Source organism: Pantherophis guttatus, chromosome 1, assembly GCF_059756535.1.
Source record: "Pantherophis guttatus breed Tessera chromosome 1, ASM5975653v1, whole genome shotgun sequence".
Taxonomy (NCBI): Eukaryota; Metazoa; Chordata; class Lepidosauria; order Squamata; family Colubridae; genus Pantherophis; species Pantherophis guttatus.
The window spans coordinates 143,815,569-143,840,629 of record NC_142063.1 but is presented as its reverse complement, the minus strand read 5'-3'; the positions used below and the strand labels follow the sequence as shown (position 1 = coordinate 143,840,629).

Below are 25,061 nucleotides of genomic sequence, written 5' to 3'. Positions count from 1 at the left end.
TAATGCTAATGCCAGTTGACACTTCGATACACAGAATGTTTCTAAAGATGGATCATACCCACAGATGGAAATTCATGGTGTTTTCTTTTAAATCGCTGGAGTGTAACAGCTTTTTTGATACAAAATGCACTGGCTGTACACATGAGAAGTGTGAACAGAAGGAGTGAACTAAATCTATTTATTATTAGTCTTATTACCCTTATAGCATGGGTGATGGTTGTGAGCAGAGGGAGAGAATAAAACTTTTCTAATTTTATTGTGGGAATAATCCTAACCTTAGTTGTAAATTCATAAAAGTTGAAAAGCAAAACATCACTTTGTGTTCATTAAGATTAAATCCAATTGGTATTCTGATGGTTTAAAACCAGGAATGACATTAAATGCATTTTCAGTATCACACAGAAAAAAAAAACCTTCATTCATTCACTATATTATTTTCTTAGTCATCCCAAATTATATTCATGCTATAATGAACAGGATCTCTCTAGCTAAATTGCTTCTTTTTCAAGCATGCTAATTGTCAGTGTCATGATTCAACATCACCTTTCAATCTCATTCATGTAAAAAGTACCAAGTATAAAACTTCAGCTCATCACAAATAAATCTAGAAGTTAACATCTTTTTATCATGCATAATAAATAATTTGTGTTTTTCAAAACTAAAACGATTGAGCTACAATCAAAGGATTCTCCTTCTGAATAGCTAAAGAATCAAGACTGAAAATCTTGTTTAAATAATTTGATAGCAAATAGATTTCTTAAGCACAGTTGGCAATTATGCAATTAGAAAACAGGAAATTAATGGGACTAGGATGGAAAAGTCACTTATCCCTTCAAAATCAAATGCCAAGACAGATATCTGCTTAAGAAATTACCACCTCCTTCAAAAGATTTACCATTGTGACAAGGACATGGGTTGTGATTTTTTTTAAAGAAGCAAAGACAAAAATTTTCTTATGTGTGTATAATAATCCTTAGACATGCTCAGAAGTTTATCTGTTTTTAATAATTCTGAATTTGATCTTAAAGGATTCTAGTGTGATGTAAAGTATTTCTGATCAACAAATAGAAAATTCTGTTGAGTTTCACAAACATCTAATACCCTCCACCTCAACACACACAAGAGAGAAGGAAGGAGGGAGGGAGGGAGGGAGGGAGAGAGAGAGAATATATATCATAACTATTTCCAAATCTGAAGAGGTCTGGGCATGAGTAACCTGTACTTCCTATGGGCTTTGGACATGTGACATACTGTACATTTTCTGTAGATAGCCTCAAATATATGCAACTCTTGAAAACAATGCATGTACCCTTTTTAAGATTTAGAGAAGCCGGATTACATAATGTTTACTTCACTGCATTCTTCCCAAACCATTCTATATCACAATGATTTTCTTGATATTTCTTCTTGTCTGTGATGGTAATACTGTAGTTCAAAAACATAAGAAACACAACATTCTAAAATGATAAACATTGATATTAGATTTGATTATTTGATGGCTTTGAATGAAGAATATTAAAACCTTTAACTATAGTTTGGATAAGTCCCTTTCCATGTGCAGAGCTCAGGCACAAAACCATATTGATCAGGTACATTTGTAATACATCTTTGCTTATTGAAGTCATATTACATTACAGAATAAAGTCATTGGAAATTAGAACTATATATTGCAGTACATATTCTTTTGTTGGTAAATGTGGCAGCAGATTCATTCTTTGCCTGACAATGAAGATATATTAAATTTACATACTGTTTTATGTGTTAATGTTTTATTTCACCGGTCATCTCTTTTTCTTTCTATTTAACATAGCAGAAATAATTTAGAGTAGAATATTTAAAAAGTCCCCCCCCCCCACAGAAACATGCTAGCTATTAAACTATTTGAGTAGCTATTGATTTCAAGTATGGAAATGTGACCAATTTCCTATGTTTATGTAACCAGAGAGTATTGTTTCAAATTTGTAGATGAAGAATATAATAAATAACCATTACAATGATTTTTAAAACTGTTCCACTTTATAAAATCAGGCTCTTGATAAATAAATAAACAAAGCTATACGCCTCTCTAAGACCACTCTTGGAATACTGCATCGAGTTTTGGTCACCATGATATAAAAAAGATGTTGAAACTTTGGAAAGAATGAAGGGAAGAGCAACTAAGATGATTAAGGGCCTGGTGACTAAAACATATGAAGGTTTTTCTGGTCTAGTGAAAAGAAGGACTAGTAGTGATATGATAGCAGTGTTCCAATATTTGAGAGGCTGCCAGAAAGAAGAGGAAGTCAACCTATTTTCCAAAGCACCTGAAAGCAGGACAAAAACAATGGATGGAAACTAACCAAGGAGAGAAGCAACCTAGAAATAAGGAAAAATTTCTTGACAGTGAGAATAATCAACCAGTGGGAACGGCTTGCCTTCAGAAGTTGTGGGTGCCCCATCACTGGAGGCTTGTAATTTATTTATTTACGGTCACAGACCAAAATGCAAGCATAGCTACAGAAAAACATAGGGAAAAGAACATCACGAACAGCCGGCCACCGGAAGCCCCGGCTGAGAGGGACCACAGCGCTCTCCTCTAATGGTTACGGCTCTTAGAAAAAATTTTGAGACCTGAGAGGTAGTGTATGAGGAGCCATCCCCTAGACAATACAAGGCCAAATCACTATCATTGGGCCCACAGAAATCTGTCTCTAAGAGAGACATCAAATTAGTCCTGGCTACGTTGTACATGGGGCAGTGTAAAAGGACATGCTCCACAGTCTCAACCTCCGCTCTACCACAGGGACATAGCCGCTCGCCCCTCGGAAGCCTCTTGAATCGACCGTCCAGCAATGCTGAAGGCAAGACGTTAAAACGAGCAAGGGAGAAGACTCTTCTATACTTAGGGATGGTTAGAGTATAGAAATATGAGGCCATCCTCAGTCCAAAATTATTAAGTTGGCTGAAGACCAGAGGGGAGCAGGTTTTATTGGCTCTAGCTCTCAGATATTGTAAATCTATGTCCACAAGCCGTTGGACTACCCTACATTGGGCATCTTTAAGGCCATAGTCTCCCATGGCATCCCCCGAAAAACCTAACAGGTGGAGTTTCTTCGTCAGATCCCTCTCCCACCGAGACGTATAGGGGTCAGCTAACAAACTGGAGGCTTTTAAGAAGAGACTGGACATCCATTTATCTGAAATGGCATAGGGTCTCCTGCTTGAGCAGGAGGCTGAACTAGAAGACCTCCAAGGTTCCTTCCAATGAAGATGATGATGGTGATATGTCTTACCACAATATTTTGGACAGCTCATATTTATGCACATACCCATACAAGGATTATTCAATTAAAAGCCTAAAAAATAGTGGCACCTTCCACTTTACAGATAATTTGAGTAAGCAAACAGATACCATATGGGGAGGAAAGAGTTTGCCACAGGAATTCAAGAGGAGGAAGAGATGAGAAAGACCAAGGAAACTGTATGTTTTGAGGGAATCAATCTTCCTTTGCTGCTTAGTCATGTGAAGAAGATGCTGTAAAAACACAGAGTCGTATCACCAATAATTAAGGAGCTCAGCTGGTATACTCGACACTAGAAAATACCACCTACCTGTGCAAATTGTGTTTCCTGGCGAAATTTGCTTTTTGTTTGAGAGCATGGCCTGGATTGCCAGGATGCTAAAGAGCTGGAGCAAGACAGGTTTTACCTTACAAGGGCTGGAAAATCTCTGCGTGGGTGAAGCTTGGTAAGAGATTTAAAGTGAAGCTTCTGGGGGTTGGAAAGGAAAACCTGAAATGAAGAACGTAATGATTTCTACTGTAGATGAAGACTTCTATTGTAGAGTGGAAATGGTTGCAGTGCAAACACTCAGTGAAGGAATGGGGGGGGGGGAACAGGCTCAATATTTAGTGCTTAAAGTTATGAAAAACAAATGAGATGAGCTTGCGCTCATAGCACTGGAAAACGAATGTGCATAATAGGGACATGATGGATGAGTCCCAAAATTAGAACCTTGGAGCTGAAAGGTACACTATGCTTAAAAGAATCAGAATGTGGGTGGGAGTTCTTTAAAGAACTATTAAAAGCACCAGTGTAAACAATTCTAATGAGGGGGGAAATGGCAAAGAGCATAAGAAGCCAACGTAGCTATACCGAAACAATGAGTAAACTTAGCGAAGACATAAAATAACAAGTCAGAGGTGGAAAGAGAACATGGGCCCCCAAGAAGAGCACATACTAATATCTCAGAACTGTAAAAGGCTAATAGAAAAGTAGAAGCTTAGAAATAATGAGATTGACTGTGGGTGGTACAGCCATCCATAAGGGCATCCTCAGAATGTAAGGAGCTCAGAGCCAAACTTTTACTGAATATAGTATCATTGAAAAATCCTTGGGAATGAAAAGGTCAAGCCCCACATACAGTAGCTCACAAGACCAAGGAAGCAAGACATCAATGGCACATCAAAGTCTCTTGAATGCTAGTCTGCAGACTGGGTCTCTTACTACTTGGGCCGAGTAGCCGTTTTTGAGATAATCTTAACCAGATTGCTCCCACAATTTAACACATAAATACCAGGAAATGGGAGGGTGGCAAATGTCCTTATCGGAAAGAAAGGAGAAAGGAGAGAAGAGAGAGGAGGGGAGATGGGAGGGGAAGGGAAGGGAAGGGAAGGGAAGAAAAGGAAAAGGAAAGTCCAGGATGGATCCATAAGCCTCTTGAAAACTATGCCATAATTTTAGGACAAATCACTATGGATTTGTTAAGAATCACATTAAGCTAAACATATCTGATCTAAAAAAATAAATTAACTTCAGCATTTTATGGAAATGTTGTATGCATACCTTGGTTTCAAAAACACACTTGGTAAAAATATTCAGCTGCATTCATTAATCAAGAGGGTTCACTGAAGGCTGGAGGATAAGTGGATGCCCACCTGCCTTAGAAAAATCACACGGAATGAGTGTTTATTCAGGGTTCTTCATCCCATTGGAAAGAAATGTTGAGCGGAAGGCAACAAAATCAGTCCTTCACCTTTTCACTGTTATGATTGCTTTGGATGAATAATAGAATGGAGTGCTTATCAGACTTTCATATGATAACAAAATTAGGTGAGATAGATAATGCTTAAGAAGACAGTTCAAGAGTTTTTGGGTAAATTAGATAAATTGGTTGAAAATAATAAAGGAATCTAATTGGGACCAGGTTCTTTTTAGTTTAGAGAACAAAAATCAAATGCTTGGGGATTGGATGTGGAATACTTGGTTTGGATTATTACACTTGGAAGATATTTCATATCTCTCTCTTCTGTGTTGATCAAAGGCTACTGGTGGCCTTTCGGATCTGCTTCAAGGTGCTGGTTTTACCTATAAAGTCCTTCATGGCATGGGCCCAGGGTACTTGCAGGACCACCTCCTACCGGCCTCTCACCGCCCAGTGCGTTCACATAGAACTGCCCTCCTCCGGGTGCCGTCGGCCAATGTCGGTTGGCGGCCCCCAGGTCGAGGGCGTTCTCTGTGGCCGCACCGACCCTCTGGAATGGGTTACCCACCGAGCTCCGGACAGCTCCCGACCTCTGCACTTTCCACGCTGACCTGAAGACATGGTTCTTTCGGCAAATCCCCTGATCGGCTGTATAATTTTAAATTGTGGGGATTTTAACTTGGTTTTTGGTTTTAGTATTTTATTATGTTCTTTTATTGTGTAAGCCACCCCGAGTCCTACGGGAGAAGGGCGGCATATAAATTTTGATTGATTGATAAATAAATAAATAAATAAATAAATAAATAAATAAATAAATGGCCATCTTGAGTAGAATAACCAGTTTTGGACACCAGACAATAAGATACATTCAGAGAAACTACATTGGTTCAGAGAAAAGCAGGTAGATTATCAGAACAGAGGGAACTGTTTAACCGGGAAAAAAGAAAAAGAAACACTCACAGGACAGTTGTCCTAGACCTAGATGGTCTATAAATCGATGATAATTTAAATACCACTTTAGTAAAACATCATGATTGTAACTTCAGAATCATGGAATTATAAACCTGATATTTTATTTTTTATGTCCACTAGCAGTAGGATGCAAGAAGGTCTATCTAATATATAATGAGGCAGTGATGGGTTTCAAATTTTTTTTAAACTACTGGTTCTGTGGGCATGGCTTGGTGGGCGTGGCAGGGGAAGGATACTGTAAAATCTCCATTCCTGCCCCAATCCAGGGGAAGGTTACTGTAAAATCCCCATTTCCTCCCGATCAGCTGGGACTCGGGAGGCAGAGAATAGATGGGGGAGGGGCCAGTCAGAGGTGGTATTTACTGGTTCTCCGAACTACTCAAAATTTCCGCTACCGGTTCTCCAGAACTGGTCAGAACCTGCTGAAACACACCTCTAAAGTGAGGAAGAAAAAAGAATTTTGTTAAGCAAGTATAAGCTTTTGTCATTGCAATGCAGTGATCATTGCCTCTGCAAATAATCTTGATTTATAGAGTATCTGAATAATATTTAATCTCTTTAAAAAAGATTTCACATTTGTTGCTCTGAAAACATTTGGCAGCAGGACTCAATGTATTTATGCACATTGTCTGCATACACACATAAGCAAACACACAAAGAATATACACATAATGCTAGATTATGCAACTAGGATCTTTTTGCCCATTAACAGTCAATTTACATACCTAAAATTGCTTCTTAACTTAAGCAATTTTAAGAGGTGTAGACTATAGCTCCCAGAAATTTCTAGCCAGCATACTGGGGAAACACTAATATAAAATTCATAAGGTATGATCTGAGACAGGGAGCAAAACTTAATGTCATGCCCTTAAGAACGACAACACCGGTAGAATAAAACTAAACTGGCATATTTTATTTCTACAAAATGTATAAATATTGAAAATTTACAGCAGAGTTAACATTTAATAACGATTACATTTGAAATTGGTAATTCTTGAACCCCAGCCCACTCTTTTAAGAATTGTAATGTGTACTGTGTCCCAAGCACGCAGTGTAGGAAATTTTAAGAGCAATTCTTCCAATGGATACTCCCTCTAAATTAGATGATCAAGTATATTAAAAAAAAAAAAAAAAAACCTCACAGTGGCCATTTTAAAAGGGGCCCTTTTTGCATATTATGCCTTTTGGGTGTCTTGCTTCTGATATTTCCATTTAAAGATACAGGGATGTGATAAATTTTGTAATTTTGCACATCGCAGAAGCATACCGATCACAAGGTGGGACTGGCTAGAAACCTTTTGGCATGCATACTTTGGCCAAATTTGGTTTTGTTAACATGTATGCAAAGCCTGGAGGGGTTTGGAACATCAGTGGCCCAGCTATCCTGAACATTTAGAGACAAACGGCAACTTTAGTCTACTTGGAAAACAAAAAATAAAAGTGGGGTTTCAGAAATATCATTCAGTGTTTGAAAATACTTTCACGCTAATCATTCACATAATCCAAGACATTTTGGCTGATGCGCAGTCAGCATTTTGAGATGAGACAATAGCCATATATTTAGTAGCATTTTAATGCGGTTGAGTCTTACCAGATGCATTCATACAGTAATAGCAGCATACTTTTTAATTTATCCATACATGGAAAACACAGCTGGGTGGGTGTCCGTATGCGCACATGTGTATAATGGTTTGTGGGATACACAGTTTAAATTCTCAAGATGTCCCTATTACAATAGTTAATTGCAAACCTGATTTCCTATTGAAATTGTGTTTTGTTTATCCACTTTATAATGGTGCAGTAGGACTTCGAAGACAGTAATATTATAAAATTTATTTCAAATTTCTTTCCTCAACCATTTCAGCCTAACTCATAGCTTTACACTTAAGCACCCTCGCTAATATATGCCTCATTTGAGACTATATTTAGCATCTACAAATGAGATGCAAGTAAAATTTATATGATCAGATATGATCTCATTAATTTCAAGTAAAAAACCTGGACTATATCAATTATCAGTACAGTACTAATCACCTTTTAAAAGGCTATTTTGCTTGTCTGTTGTTAGATAAAAGTGCTGCTCTTGGATTCAACAGTCCAGAAGCAGCCTCTGAAGACAGAATGAACTTATTTCCATTGGCTCAAACTTTATATACCTATCTTTCCCTCTTCAAGAAGTTCCTTAAGTTTTACCTTTTCTTAAATACTGTTCTTGTTTTTAGGTATTTATACCTCAATCATTTTTTATATTTATTATATTGTCCCTCGGCACATTTCTATGAAACTAGGACATTGTTTCTAATCTACACACAGGGAGAGAAAAGCCAACTTGACTTAAATTTTCAAAAACAAACAAACAAACCAATGTTTAAATTGAACTCAACTGCTGATATCATAAAGTGACTTTAAAAAGTGAGTAATCAATGCCATTCAAATGAGGAACAGCACACATTTTATTGATCTACAGAACACAGAGAGAGGACACCACAAGCTAATGTACAATCCTCTAAAACTATTTATCAGAACTTGGATTTTAGCCTTAACAATTTAGGAATATAATGATAACGCTGCTGGGGCATATCCCCCGTGTCCTATTGCTCACTAAAAAGATGGGAGAAGTAGATATTTGATGTGGCAGTCCATGAGGTGCTCCATGGAGACATTTCATTGGAATTAGCAATAGGGTTAGTGGAAGTAGAAACTATGGTCTTGATTCTGCTTGTAGCCATTTTGCCTGCCACTGCTTCCCCTAAGCCAAAATCCTGGCACAGGATTGAACTGTGTTGGGATTCAGCCCCTAAAATTCCTAGTAAGCCTTCTTGAAATTGTGGGAATCGGAGAAGTGATCGCCTGATGGTTCCACTGCCCCTTTCTTGAACTTTGCTTACGAACTTTCAAAGACCCCCTTCCTACCCAACCTTTTGAAGATTTCTGTCCTTTGCAAACAAATGCTTTTATTACTTTTTAATGTCATCCTATTAATAACTTAAGCAAAAGTGTTGCTTATATTGGACCTTCTTCTTAAATGATTAAAAATAATTAGCTTCAGCTAACTTTGCAGTAACATTCCTCACTGTTTAGCACAAGCCACGTTTCTTCAGAAAGAATTTGTATTTATAGTTTTATATATATAGGACTTTTATGCTCATGATTCCTTACACTAGATTAAGTTCTTTTTTATGTTCTTATTCAAAAATAAGTCAGACCCCATGTATTTAAGCTTGCACTTAACAGGAGCTTGAACAAAACCCTTTACTTGATGGATCTGGAACAGTATGACCCCTGAATGATAAGTGATCTTCCAAGGGTCATGGCTGCTAGAATGGCTGTAGGATGCAAAAGAGGCTTGCTGTTACTCAAACTGTGGGATAAAACCTATGGGGGAGAAATACTTTCTTCTCTAGAACAAAGCCTGCTGCCATATTATCAGTCAATTTGGCTGATGAGTATTAAAAAGGTAACCTTCAGGATAACCTAAACCTTGCTGCTTCTCAGTATTCCCCTAAAAAGGCAATATAGGAACCATAGCCAGCCTGTCCAAGATCAACCTAGAATGTTCTGGATAAGCAATAACACTTCAAATTGAATCTGTGCCCTTTAGTTAAAGGGCTGTATTACTTGTCAAGGATGCAGGCAACATCAGATTACAGGCAGTTACTCAAATTAGGACCAATCACTTCATGATCTTTTTTAAATACGATAGCAAGTGTTTTATGGCAATTCCAGATGTTGTAAAATGTTGCCATTGTCTCCTCCCTCCTCAGTGACGGCAAAAACCACCCATTTGGAAGAATGGGTTCATATTTACGACCATGGCAATCATTTAATGACTACAGATTCCCTTATGAAACTGCAGTGATTTGTTTAACCCCTACCCCAAAAGTCATTAAATTGGGTCGAATCACACGAACAACTCAATTTACGACTGTAATGATTTATATCCGGAAATCTGGTCAAAGACTACCTGTATTCTTGAACACATCTTCCGTTTGCCCACCTCTGCTGATCAGACCATCTCCCTCTTTTTCAGGGAATGCTGTCTGCCTCAGCCCCTCTGGCTCTCCGGTTTGGATTCCAGGCTGATATTTTTATGTTCTTTTGCTTCTGATCCTGTTGAAATGCGGACATTTTCCTAGCATACTTATATGGTACTTGTGGAGAAGGCTTCTGGGATAGGAAAAGCAGACATATGAGCATCTTCAAAACTAACAGATGGGTGATAATAATGTAAAGACAGTCTCACGTAGTGAGATGTCATCTGCAGGAAGAACCATCTCATTTTCTCAAGATGCCAGAATGAAACGTGAAAGTGGTCAGTTCAATCTCTCAGTATTGCAGTGGTGGAACTGATCTGTCCATACTGCCCAATATAGCAGAATTCACAGAAATTTTGGCACAGCCATGGGCTGATATAGCAGCCATGGGTCTGATATAACAAACTGCAATAAATTAAATCCAGATAAAAATGAGTAAATTTTATGTACTTTCTGACCCAGTAATGCTCACTAGAACTATACAGATTTCAATGTTGGATAAAATTTGTTCCTACTTGCAACCTGGCATAGAGATATGTGACAAAAAACTCTCCCTTTAAAAAAATAAAATACTGTTTATAGAGATAGTTATATCTTATTCCATGTCCTCCATATACAAACCAGACAAGTTTATTAGACATGTTTTTAATTAGTCCTGAACTTGGAGCTGTCATATGCTAAAAGTTCAACTTGCTATGTTTGGAAGATTTATACGTCTTTGTAATAATATCATAATAATTATTAAGGGGTTGCATTGCATTGTTGACATTTTCAGATTAGACCTATCGGTATTATACAGAGCTTTTATTTATGCCTAGGGACCAAGAATCTTTAGAAATCAAATGCATTTAATAGGACAAAAAGGAATAGCTATTGCAACCAAACTCAACTTGAAATCAGCTTGTGTCTAACTCATAAACCTGTTCTTCTACCAGCATCTCATGTAATTTGGATAAAAACAGCTCTTGCTGCCTTTTATATTAATTATTAATGTGAGATTATGGAAGCTTTCCAAATGTGTTACAATGCTTGTAATGATTTATAATTTGCAAAGGGCATCGGTGGGTATCATCAATCCCATTTCCTTATGCTTCCCTTGGCTATGAATTCGATTTCACATTCCACGTACCAGCAATATCCTTCATCCAGTTCTGTGGATTTTAACAGAGGTTTCAGGAACAGAAATGCCCCCCACCCCACCCCGACACTATACATGAAAAACATCCAATATATACAGAAATTTACTGCTGAGAAATCTTTTCAGCTGGGCTATTCATAGGTAATGGGTTGGCAGCAGATTAACAATGGATTCTTCCTCTGTCACCATGAAGGACTGGTACAAGTACATCAATTGAGGAAAACAAATGTTTCACCATCTTTCACAATGCAAGTGAGCTTCATAAGGCATTTAACATTGTCACTTTCAAGCAACATTACAGGACAGAACCCACAGCAAGCCAACTTCCCCACCCTCTTGCAATTTTTGCTTTGTAACCCTTTTCCGGAGTCTGCTTTTCTCAAAACTGCGATGTCTTTGTAATACTGTATATGCCAGTGTGGATAGAGCGTCCATGTGTTCAGCTGACTTGTTTAAAAAAAAAAAAAATCAGAGAGAGAGAGAGAGAAAAAAAAAGTGCAACCATGCTTTTAAGCAATTTTTTTAAAAAAAGTAGTTTTCTGGCATGTGGGCTTTGAATCAAGCATCCCAAACACTTTCTCTTCACGGACCACAAGAGAAGAAGCACATCCTTTTGTGTGAAGGGTGAGCAGGTTAGACCCTTCCAAGGTCTGAGGAAGGACACGAAGTCTGTGTCTTGGCTTTAGGCACCCAAGGTCATGTTACGTAGCAGCCACTGCTGGGATCGGCTTTCGCTGCAGTCCTTCATGGTAGGAACCATTTTGTCATCCTCCGAGGGCTCATCAAGACACTGGTTGCTGTTCACATGTCTCAAGGTCAGTCGCTGCAAAACAAACAAGCAAACCAACAAAATGAAGATGTCAGCATCTATTGGACCAGGGGTGAAATGCTCCCGGTTCAGACCGGATCGCCCGATCCCGTAACGATGGAGGCGGGTGGTTCGAAGAACCGGTGGCAAAAATCCCTGCTTCCCCCCCATGCCCAGCTGAGCTGCACAATCATCAGAGGCTTTTTTTTAATATTTAAAAGCATTTTTTCTACAACCTCTTTGGCCAAAAAAATGCTTTTAAAAGTAAAAAAAAAAAAGCCTCTGATGATCGCGCGGCTCAGCTGGGATCGTCAGAGGCTTTTAAAAGCATTTTTTCTACAACTTCTTCGGCCAAAGAGGTTATAGAAAAAATGTTTTTAAAAGGAAAAAAAGCCTCTGCCGATCAGGGAAGTCAGCTGGGATCATCAGAGGCTTTTAAAAGCATTTGTTTACAACTTCTTCAGCCGAAGAGGTTGTAGAAAAAATGGTTTTAAAAGTTTTTTTTTAAAAAGTTGGCCACGCCCACTCAGTCATATTACCCCTCCCCCACCAAACCACGCCCACAGAACTGGTAGTAACAAATTTTACATTTCACCACTGAGTTGGACTAGTCAACAAATTCCTCTATCATGTTTAGGCATCAGGGAAATCACACAGAAAGTTCCTCGGCACTTATTACATAGTGACAGGAGGAAGTTGGACTGCTTAGGCTCCAAGTCCGAAAGGAAAGTTTTAACTTATATTCCTTTGACAGAATGATCGCTCTACCACCTAATCTATGGCACTGGTCAGCTTTCTCATGAAAGAACAACTGGCTCATCTTCTACATTTAGAGGAGTCAATGAAAAGTAATCATGCAAGTTTATAAAAAACAAAATATCTCAAAGGCATTCTAATCCAAATCATTTTTCCGAATTGGACCATCAACCTTGAAAACCATGGGCTATGAATTCCCTTTCTGAAATTGTTTTTAAGTTTATTGTACTAGACATTTGTTGGAAGAAGCATGGTTTCTCTATTTTGTTTTTTGCCTTTTCTTATGGCAGTTCCTGCTCATATAATTATGTCGCCCTCCCATAATTAAAAAATGATCAATTGTTAACGTGCTACAAATGTTTAGCTATAGAAAGTGGTGTAGCCTTTGGAACCTAGGGTACTCAAAGGTAAAAAATAAAAGGATTTCAATTAGCTAATTGTAATTAACCCAGAAGCTCCTTCTGTTCAAGTGATGTTTCCTTGAAGAAATTAAGCAGTCCATTATGCTCATAACTATAATTCTGTGGAGATACTTTGTGCAGTTTATATGGGAAATTTCCAACAATCTCCTCTCTTTATCAGTCTCAGATCAATTTAGACTAACAAAGCGGCATTTTGCCTTCAGATCATTCTCTAATCTATCATTTGTTATATTAATGAGAATTTATAAACATTTCTGCCTTATTTTTCATCCTGCTGTTTTAGAACTTGAAATGAGGAGACTAATAATATGACAGAATATCAAGTGAAAAGCTTCAGATAAAAAATGCTTTTTTATTTAAAAAAATATCTCTAAAATGTAAAATTCAAGAAAGCAAAAGAGCAAAGAACAAAAATAAAAATTCATTCCAATCAAAAATATAATCCATTACTATTATATATTATTATAGATAATGTAGTTTACTATTTATTATGGTAGCCTTCCCCAGGATGCTGGTCTTGTTGGAATGAGAGGATAATAAGATGTTCTGGGATTCCCATTTTCCTAACCTTCCACAGCTTGACAAAGGTTGACACAATTAATAACCTGTCTATAATCAACAAAGCACATATTGACTATTATATCACTCTATTATGGTTGGGTGTACATCGATCAGATGTTTAGATTTGATTTAGCATTTTTGTCTACCTATCAAATAATCCTTTCCAAAAACCTGGGATAGACAGATGCTGTTTAATAATGTTAAAGTTATCATTGCAGGATGTAAGCTGTTCCAATTATCCATCATTCACCAGCAATAATCTGCTATCAATATAATGATGTTATTCAATCATATTTTTCAGGAGGCGTGGTGGCCTAATGGTGAAGATGCTCACCTCCCATTCAGAAGGTTGAGAGTTCAATTCTAAGCAGCAACAGATGTTTCTCTATCAGGGCGCAAACAGAAAATATCTGCTGCAAACTCTGTGTAGGCATCAGGAAGGGCATCCAGCCAGTAAATGCTCAACTGAATTCAGTCACCCCGACCCCACTCCAAAGCAAGGGATTAAGGGTCATAAAAAGAAAAAAAAATCTATCATATATTTCAATATACTGGTGATATTTAGCTTATACTTCTCCCCTCCCGCAAGCGCAATATTGGATATTTCCAGTAAAGTACTAGACAGGGAGAACAAAGTGAAGTTAAAATTTGAAAAAAAAAATGGAATTATTATATTTTCCAAGAGCTGAATTTTAAGATTTGGGAGCCAAAAAGCTATTTTGGATTGTGTTGCGCTTTCTTTTAAAAATCAGATTTGTAGTCTTGAGAGTTTTCCTGGATCCAGCACTAGTATTGGACAGCAGCATAACATCAGCAAGGTAGTTCCGATAAAAACTAATTAAACTTTTGCACTCTAATCTGGAAGAGGCAAGTCTTCTTTACTCCTTCATTGTGGCTATAGCACCTCAAAGCTGCACTGCACCACTGGAAACTTTCGGGGTAGCCCTTGAAGATTATCTGGAAATAACACAGGGTGAATAGGAGTACCCCCTCCTCCTCCGAAACACCCTCATAGATTTCCAGTTGTTTCTAGCCATAGTAATGCACTCTGCCCAGTAATTCTGGCATCTTTTAGGAAACCTACCTCAGAGAGGTTTAAATTAACATCAATGATTAGTTCCTTTTACTTCTGAGCAGAGCTAGTATTATTGATCCTGATCTGCTAATCAAGCAGCAGCAGTTTGCTTCCAGGGCAACAGAATGTTAAGACTGCTTTCTGCTCAGAATCCCAAGACCTTAGTTGTTTGACCTCCAAGGACCCTTCCAACTCTGTAATATTCTACATTCTAAGAAAAAGGTTAATGCTATGTTCTATAGATACCATTATGTGCAAGGACTCTACACTTTTTAAAATGGAACCGTTTTCTTGAGATGGTTGAAATGATGAAATTGCACAAACATCTAACTTTTTGCATTACGCTGAATTTCATGCTAAATTGATCCGAAGATGGTCTATGCTATAGCAATTTCTACCCAGAAGAAACATTAAGAAAAGTAACAAAGGAGGTTTTTTTCCTCTTACTTTAGACAGACTGCTGTGAAATTCCCAGAGAATCACTTAAGGCTATTTCATAATATGTAGCCCATTGTAATAGGTAATTTTTCTTCTAAGATGTACTGTACATATAATAAGAGCGCCAAAATGCTTTAAGAAATAATTCAGAACAACGAAAGTATTTTAGAATTAGTTGAATTAGAGGCTTCATAACTCTCTTCTGGATGCCAAATTAAATATAGATCTAATATTTCACCAGCTGTTTCTTTGTATTTGTTGTAGAGTTTAACATCAAAAAAATAGGTTGAATATTTCTATAAGCACTTATTCCTACAATTCTATCATTATGTAATGCTATTACAAAATTTCCCCTTTTTTTCCAACAATCAATTACATTAGAAAAATACCCTGTTTCCCCGAAAATAAGCCATCCCCTGATAATAAACCCAATCAGGCTTTTGAGCGCATGTGCTAAAATCCTCACTCCGAAAAAAAGCCCTCCCCGAAAATATTTAAACACAGAGCTGGAAATCAGGTAAAATAGCAAGAGGAGCCCCATCTTGCTCCATGCACCCCAAAATAATAAGACCTCCCCGAAAATAAGGCCAAGCGCTTATTTTGGGGTTCAAAAAAATATAAGACAGGGTCTTATTTTTGGGGAAACACAGTATCAGCAACAAAACCACACCAGTCTGTAATTTCTTTCATTATTTAGTACCAGATTAAGGTTTTCTAGCATATTCAAGATATTTAATGACTCATAACACTGTATTTTAGCCCTTTTTGTCTTAGTCAAAAAGGACCTTTCAAAAGAACAAAGATGCCATTGTAACGAATTATATCCTTTTAGCAATGTGTGTATATATTATATAGGGTTCTTCTAATATTACAACAAGATATCATCGACATTAAAATTAATAGAAAAACTTGTTTGCTTTATAAATAATATTTTGAAATGCCCTGGCAAGAAAATTATAGTGCTAACATATGGATTTAACTTGTGGATTATATTCTTTCTAATGTTACATTTTGTAAAGCGAAACAGGCACTTTGCAAACAAGTACATAAAATTCAGCATTATCACTATCAAAAGTGCTATGCAACACATCTCTATCTACCACGAAAATATACATTACAATTTTCTATTTTGAGTGTATTTACTTACAGTATTACAAGGCTGCTTTTCAAGTACTGCATCCAGGTGGCATACACAACAGTTCCACAACATAGTTTAAAAACCAAACATTAAAACATGGTCTCAATTATTATAAGTAGAACAACGATAACCTTAAAAAGAATAGATAGAATTCCCAAGGCAGGACAATTTTTCAAGGTTACAGAAATGCTATGCAGAAAGGAAATATATTAACCACCAGTGAGTGGGACTGAATTCGAAACACATTGATGAAGGCTAATCTGATTTGGGGGATCAATTCTTTTATGGATTTCACAGTTTGCGTAAATTGAGCATAACTTGAGAAATGTTCCTCAAGATAGCACAAGGTAGCCTTGTGCTACACAAATTATTGTTTGACACTGGATAGACCAAATAGTATAATACAGTAAAATACAGAGACGTTTCAGGGAATGGCCCAGCAAGAGGGCAGAGTTATGGTGGTGCAATCCTCTAAAGCAATTACATGTCTATTTACAAAGGCCTTCATCCTTAGCTTTCATCTCTTCAGTTGCCAAGTCATCATTCATTCAACTTGAATGAGATGGATTCCAACATGAATTCAGATAAACAAAAGTTAAAAATACTTTACATTTTACTGAAAGCTCACTCTTAGCAGTAGATTTTAATTTAAATTTTCCTTAACTGCAATTCTTTTATTTTGCTCTGTGACAGACTCAATTCTCACGATTGCATTCTTTTCACCATTTTGGTTATCGGAATTATCCTGTAGTGATAAAGACGCTACATAAACATGGCACTCATCATTTTACAGACAAAATGGAGCATTCTGTTTCTTGTAAAAGGGAAAGAAAGATTCAAAATGGCCGAGAGAATTGCTTTTGATACTGAGATATTAAGGCTTCTAATAGTTTTACTAAACTACAATTAGCACTTATTGCACTAAATGTGAGATAAAAACTTCTTGGTAGGTATTTTTTTATATGGAAGGGTGTTTCAATTTGAAAGAACTATTGATGATTATAAAGCTGTACAGCAGAACTTGTGCTTTGGTAAAGTTATTGTAAACTAATTTCCAAACTGTTCTTACTGAACCAAGGACTTCAACTATAAATAATTATAATGCTGTAAGCCACTTAGAATCTCTGTGAGTTAAATGGCCATATAAATTTGTTTAATACATAAATAAAAATAAATGTGGTAAATAAAGTTTGCTCTGATAGTATCAACACGGCAAAACCTCACTTTACAGAACAACATTGAAGAAACACGGCATACTTTGTCTTTACACAGTGCTGTAACTTGGCTGTCCACTACTATTGTATTAATCATAGATTCACAGAATCATAGAATCAATGCCAGGAATGGTGGCTTCTGTGCTAGATTTTTATACCCTTTTTCCTCCAGAAAACTATAAAGGCATAAATAGCACTCTATCCTCTTTATAGGGTTGTACTAAGAAATTGAACTAAGTGGTATAGCTTAGCTGGCTGAGGAATTCTGGGAGTTGAAGTCCACAAGTCTTAAAATTGCCAAGTTTAGAGACACTCTGGCTTAGACCCAGAGGGAATGACCGGCCTTAATTTCAAAAGTGGCTCTGGGCTCAAATCTGGGTTCTCTAGCCATAATCCAACGGTTTAATTATTCTTTCATTTGCAATGCTGTATAACTGGATTGGATTAAATGTTGGGCAGCATTTGAACCCCCAAAGGGGCCTGATCTGCTGGCATGTGAGTTAGTAGATAATCAAACACTGGCTGCCATCACAAATATTTTTCCCACTTTAATATTTAGACACTATTTATTGAAAATAGATGCTTTAAGGTAATGCGAAACAACTAGACTTTTAACAGTTTTTAGAATTAAATAAGACATGCAAACAAAAGAACTACACCTCAGAAGGCATATCTAGCTTTTATCAAAATTGTTTTTGACATGGATTTACAGTAAGTAGCATTAATAAATGCAGTTGTTATATAGCTATTTTACCTCAATACTAAACTTTACTCTATAGTTGTAAGTAGGAGGGAGGGTGAGAAGGAAAATAATTATTATATTTATTATTTTTTTTTCATGATACCTACCTCTAGGCATCTACTAAAGGAAATAATCGGTGGAGCTTTTAAAAATGTTCCTAAAAACCTCCAGCCGAGTATAGTTTCTCAACAACCACTTCTGAAAAGGGCTGTCATTACAAGGCTCCATAGTGGGACCATGAATGGCATCTTCTATTCTGCTTACAGTCAGACAAGACTGGGTAATAATATGAAGGAAGGTGTGTGTCTGTGAGACAGAAAAATAGCACAACAAGTAGAAATCATGAAGCAAAGGATAAACCTCTCTATCCGACCTATGGCAATAAAAAGGTGAATGAACTACAGTAAGAATCTTATATTCACACAGCTTAAGTCATCATCTTAAAACAGTCTTAGTATTTACATGGGTTTCATAAAACATTAACATAAATCAACTTATTTATACTCTACAAAGAGTGCAGAGAAAAGCAACAAAGATTATTAGGTGCCTGGAGACTAAAACATATAAAGAAGGGTTGCAGGAACTGGGTATGCCTAGTTTAATGAAAAGAAGGACTAGGAGTGACATGATAACAGTGTTCCAATATCTAAGGGGTTGCCACAAAGAAGAGGGAATCAACCTATTCTCCAAAGCACCTGAAGGCCGGACAAGAAGCAATGGATGGAAACTAACCAAGTAGAGAAGCAACCTAGAACTAAGGAGAAATTCCCTGACAGAACAATTAATCAATGGAACAACTTGCCTTCAGAAGTTGTGAATGCTCCAACACTGAAAGTTTTTAAGAGAAGATTGGACAACCACTTGTCTGAAATAGTGTAGGGTTTCCTGCCTGAGCAGGGGGTTGGAGTAGAAGACCACCAAGGTCCCTTCCAACTCTGTTATTCTCTTATTTTGTTATATTTTTTTTATCAAACTAAGAAGTAGTTTTACTGCTTCTGCCCAAAAGATTCTTCTATAGATTCTTCTATCTATAAAGTCAGATATGTCTATATGTGTGTGTATTATTATTTGATCACAGCTGTTCTAATTCTCGAGACTTGATTTTTTGATTAATTTTATTTTATTGGAATTTTAATATCTCTAAATTAGTCTGCCAGGGAATGACATGATAGATAAATGGCATCAATTAATTAAATGTTCCACAGGAATTGGACAGGTACAATCAATTCAAGAAATAACAATCCAGAATTTGAGATATAGAGAACATTAGTTGTGAGGAATTTATACCAAAACAAGGTTTGGTAACATGTAGTACACCAAGTATCACTGAACTGCTCTCAATATCACAAGGAGATATGGCTAGTTTTGAGGGAAATTATTACTTATTCAACAAATCTAATTTTATTTATTAATTTCACATGTCATTTTCCCCCCATTAAAAGCATGCCTAAACACCTCAATTGATGCAGCTGTTTATTTACCCCCAGCTAAAATAAAATGTTTGAAAATAGCTCTGAAATATAAAGGATCATCAGGAATATACCGATTGGCCATACACTTACCTATATTTAGATTGCTCTTTCATTTTATTAAGTAAGGTGCAACCAGTATTGGACAGAGTTTTTCAAATCTCACTAACAATTTTCTTCATTAGCTTAGACCAAATACACATTGTTTATGGATAAACTAGGAACAAAAATTGTGGCCTGCTGGCGAGATTGCTGCATTCAGCTGATGGGGAAGACAAATTGCAGACTACCCCAGATTTATTTCCAACTCAATCTGAAAAGTCTCCTTTTCATTTGACCTCACCTAGTTCCAGAAAGAATTAAAAAAAAATCAAAGTCCAATTATGAGCTTCATCAATTTTTTGATTCTCTAAATTTAAGAATCTAAATGTGGAGACGACAGAAGAGTAAATTGCCAAGTTCAGGAAAAAAATTAGATTGTTTCTTATGGAAGGAATTCTTTGTCTCTTGTCCATTTTTGGCTTCCTGGGAATTATTGACATTAGCCAGAAGCAGCAAAAGGGTGTGAAAGCAGCCTTGAGCCAAAAATCAGAATTAAATATAAATTGTCCTTGAGGGCAGAGGAGGTAGTGAGATTGCTAGGGTCAGTCTGGAGGTTCCCCTCCATCCATCATGACATTGTACACAAACTTTCCTTTGTACTTGTTATACTCTTCTGCTTTCTCTAAAAACATTTCCTTGGTTAATTCATTGCCCCTTCTGACTTGTGCAACAATATGCTTTAATTTATTCCCATTAAAATTTGTGCCTCATGGAGCTGTCAATCCACTAGGTTTTACCAGGGTTTTACAAATCTGAAAAAGAGCGATCGCACTGGCTATTTGGAGACACTTCAACTAGGCCTTTACCCTAAAATAAAACTGCTTATGATGAGCTTCCTTCGCTCTGTCTTACATTTGGGCAATGGCACAGCTTTTTAAATAGCTGATATAGCTAGTCCTTGACCTACAACATTCATTTAGTGACCATTCAAATTTACAATGGCACTGAAAAAAGTGACTTGACCGTTTTTCACACTTATGACCATTGCAGCATCTCCATGGTCACGTGATCAAAATCTTGTTTTGTGACCACCTTTTGCAACCTTCTGACAAATAAAGTCAACAGGGAAGCCAGATTCACTTAACAACCATGTTATTCACTTAACAACTGCAGTGATTCACTTAACAACTGTGTCAAGAAAGGTCATAAAATGGGGCAAAAATCACTAAACAATTGTTTTGCTTACAATGGAAATTTTAGACTCAATTCATAAATTGAAGATTTTATTTATATATGTGAATATATATATTCAAAGTATGGAAACAGATCTTATCAACAATAAAACACTGAGTTGCTGTAATGGTAAAAAATCTATCCATCTCTATGCTTTTACACTATATTTGCATTTAACTGTATATGTAGATTACTCCTATTTATTATCAATATTCTAACCTATACAGCGTAGGTTTGCATAGTCTTTATTTTTGAAGTAGATCTATTTTTTAAAAAGTGGCACGCTTCCTCAATTGAAACCAGCAATACATGTTTTTTAAAAAAAATTCTACAGCTGTGCTTGAATACAACTTGTAATATTTTAACATAAAACATGTACTAGTTAATTCCTCTTATTTAATTTTGGTAATTAGAATGTACTAGCATGGAGAACAACTAAAAATTGCTCACTATGAATGAGCAACTGGAATATCAATTTTCATTATGTATCTCAGATGCATAGTCATTTCCCTTCTGTTTTCTACTAATAGAAAGTAAATGCAGAATGGAAAAAAAATGAAGATTTAGTAGTCTTGAATATCAATATTTATTAAACACATAGTCAGCAAATTGAACAGTTATGGATGAAAAATGTAAGAATGGCATTGCAAAACATTTTCAATTAAAAGGGAATATATTCAAAAGTTCTGACTACAGGGAATTTATCTGCATGCAGTGCAGCTAAACTTATCTCAAATCCATGCAAATTCCTATTATTAGCTTTCATTCATCCTGCCAATTTAGAGGAAAACAATGAACTCCGTGAAATGATTAATCTTTCAGTTTACAAATAAAACAAGTCTTATCGAATGTAAACAGTTCTGAATCGTGAGCCAATTTATCAAAACCTCAATGGACTGATATCTGTAACTTTAAAACATATTAATATACCAAAATATTTTATAACAACATTTAATCTATACAGCAGAAACCTTCTCAATTATCAAAATAATGTAAAAAGGTTGGTTGGAACCAGCTAATTGAGCCTGTCACAGCGTGTCTCCCAAGGATTATTACACTCACTGTCTAATGGAAGTAGCAGCCGGTCACTCAAAATAACAATGACTCTACATCTGAATAGGTTTCAGGAAAAGCACAAAATACTGTTTGTAAGCACTATGAGAATTAAATTAAAAGACTCTGTATATTGCCAATGGAAACACATATCGGTTTCCCATCTCCCTGTGTTCTCTAGTCCCCATCTCCATTTCTTTGCAAATGTAGTGCTCTGATGAATTTGATTCTCATAATACATATCCCAATGTTCTGATATAATGTGCCTCATGAAAGATTTATTATGCAATACCAAATGCAATTGGATCATTTCATTCATTTTGCAGGTGCAGGAAAAAAAAAAGAAATGAACTTTTTGTTGGTGTGACTGTTCACAATGAATACATTTCTGAGTAATTTTTTTTTTAGAAAGGACAATCCACAAACATTTTGAGAAATGACATTTTCTCCTTTTATCTACACATCTGTATCATGTATTCCTCCTTTTCTATTCTCTACAAAAATGTAATACACTACAACACAATTATCTTCAACTACCAGCATTAGCATCATGCTACATGTAACAGGAAATGGAGAATCTATTTTTATAAAATAGTCTACAACTAAACAAAGGTCATATATATCACAAAAACAGTACACAAGTGAAATCCTAAACTAAAATCAATCACAGGGATTACTAGTTTCAAAATGCTTACCTCAAAGTTGTATTCCCATTTACCTGCATGCTAACAAAAGCAAAGGAATGGCAATATACAGTCAAACTATGACCCAGGAAAATATATAGAAAGCATTATGTTTCTTCCAACTGCCTACGTCATCCCCAGGCATTATGATAGAGACAGTCAACTAAATACTTCTAGCATCTAAATCTTGGTAGTTGAGTCCAAAAAAAGTTAAAGCATATGTCCAGTCAGATTTTTTCCATAAAAGCAATAGTGACAGAAATAGTCTCTCTCTATTTGAATAACTGAGAACCAGTGTTGTGGTGTTGTGGTGAAAGCACCAGAAACTAGGAGACCATGAATTCAGGAGCCTGGATAGCTCAACAGACAGAGCACTGTAATTTAACACCAGCTGTCTGCAATTAAAGTAAAATCGAATCTCGCCAGGCTCAAGGTTGACTCAGCCTTCCATCCTTCCTAAGGTAGGTAAATTGAGGACCCAGTTTGTGGGGGCAATAAGCTGACTTTGTATAAATATACAAAAGTATGAAGGCTATTGCTTAGCACATTGTAAGCCGCCCTGAGTCTCTGGAGAAGGGCGGCATATAAATCAAATTTAAAAAAAATAAAAATCTGGTGCTACCTTAGGCACAAAGCCAGCTGGGTCATCTTGGGCCAGTCATTCTCTCTCAGCCCTAGGAAGCAGACAAGGGCAAACTACTTTGGAAAAACCTGGCCGAAAAAACTTAGCCGGGCAAGTCATCAGAAGTAAAAAAACTAATATGAAGGCATGTGCACATGCTCTCTCTCCCTCCCTCTCTCTCCCCCTCTCCCTCCCTCCCTCTCTCTCTCTCTCTCTCTCTCTCTCTCTCTCTCTCTCTCTCTCTCTCACACACACACACACACACACACACACACACACACACACACAAAAATTTGGGAAAAGATTGCTAATAATTTGGCAAAAAAATGCAATTCAAGGTGATCAACTTTAAAGCCCTTCATGGCTTTAAAGATGACCTGAGTAACCTGGATCCAGGTAATGGGATTGGCCCGTACCATTTGTGCAGGCATAGGTGCAGGCATAGGTGGCATGCTGCAGGTCCCGTTAGCCTGATTATTCCAATTGGCGGGGTCTAGGAGGAGCTGTTGCTCCTGCCCTCTGGGATATCTTGCCCCCCCCCCCCGATGTGAGGTTGGCACCAACCCTCTTTTCAGAAGGGCTTATGGACCTGGCTCTGCTAGTTGGCTTGGGGCTCCAGGAGGGGAAAACAGCGGAATGGGAGGTGGTTGTTAGAGTAATAACAGATCCCACTTCCCCCCCTCCCCCTGTGCCCTTGGTTTCAATGTCTGGTAAGATGGGCAGCCAATAAAATTTATAAATAAATAATAAGATTCATAAAATCAAATATATCTATGCACTGCATATGTACCAAACTAGTACACTTAAGAGTTAAAAATCAAAACTATGCTTTTCATACATATAGATTTGGAAATCTGTACTTTGGTCATAAATCCTGCATGTTCCCTTGTTGAAAACAGCTTGATAAAACTCTAAAGGGCTCATAAAGAATAATGCAACAACAGCAGGATACCATAAACAACATACTGAAATAATAGATGCAAAGTTACAAGAAGAACGTAATTTACCAATTTACCAGCTGTATCAATTCACATATTCAGAGTTCTCTCCTTAAGTTTGTATAACAAGGAAACATCTGTTCAAAATTCAGCTGTTTACACAACTATGAAAAGATGCTGCTTGACACCACAGGACTATCATTTCTGAAATAATATATTGGCTCTAAATTAAGAGAAACCCAAGAAATTGTTATGATAGATAGATGATAGATAGATAGATAGATAGATAGATAGATAGATAGATAGATAGATAACCAAACTTTCAAAATGTTATGCTTGCTATTGTCATTGCAGATACATTAATGGAAGTCCATGATTAATTAGATGTTAAGTGGTACCTCACAACACAAGATTTATAATCAAATATAAAGATGGCGTAAGAGGGGAAAATGCATAAGTTTCATTTTAGAATTCTGTATTTCTGAAATACAGGTATCAAGGGTAATATGATTTCTATGTGGTTTTTCATGTGCAAGATGTTGGGATTTTTTATGTACAAGACTTGGTGACCATCTCTCCTTTATTTATTTACTTAGGCTTCTATACTTCTAAATGCCCATAGGCACAAAGCAGAACATCCTAACTAGGGTTAAAAGAGACACTAAGAAAGCCGACTGTTCAGCTCCCCACCAACCATAACAGTGTTATCCTGAGGGAGTAACCAAACTTCCATATGTCCAAATGCTGCCTTGTGTTCTTT

At 36.8% G+C, this 25,061-nt stretch overlaps 1 protein-coding gene across 8 annotated transcripts in view; it reads right to left on the bottom strand.

Annotated features, from left to right (window-relative positions):
• Positions 1–6,827: 6,827 nt before the first annotated feature.
• GALNT13 (polypeptide N-acetylgalactosaminyltransferase 13) overlaps positions 6,828–25,061 on the bottom strand; it is a 233,083-nt gene continuing 214,849 nt past the window's right edge. For 4 of the 8 annotated variants that reach the window (XM_087881887.1, XM_034425248.3, XM_087881888.1 and 1 more), the window contains exons 12-13: positions 18,369–18,567; positions 6,828–11,930 (exon numbers count right to left, since the gene is read on the bottom strand). In XM_087881887.1, the coding sequence (XP_087738013.1) occupies positions 18,382–18,567 (186 nt within the window). In that variant the 3' untranslated portion in view covers positions 6,828–11,930; positions 18,369–18,381. The remainder of the gene's footprint in view (positions 11,931–18,368; positions 18,568–25,061) is intronic. The other 4 variants (XM_087881889.1, XM_034425267.3, XM_087881892.1 and 1 more) reach the window with 1 other exon arrangement.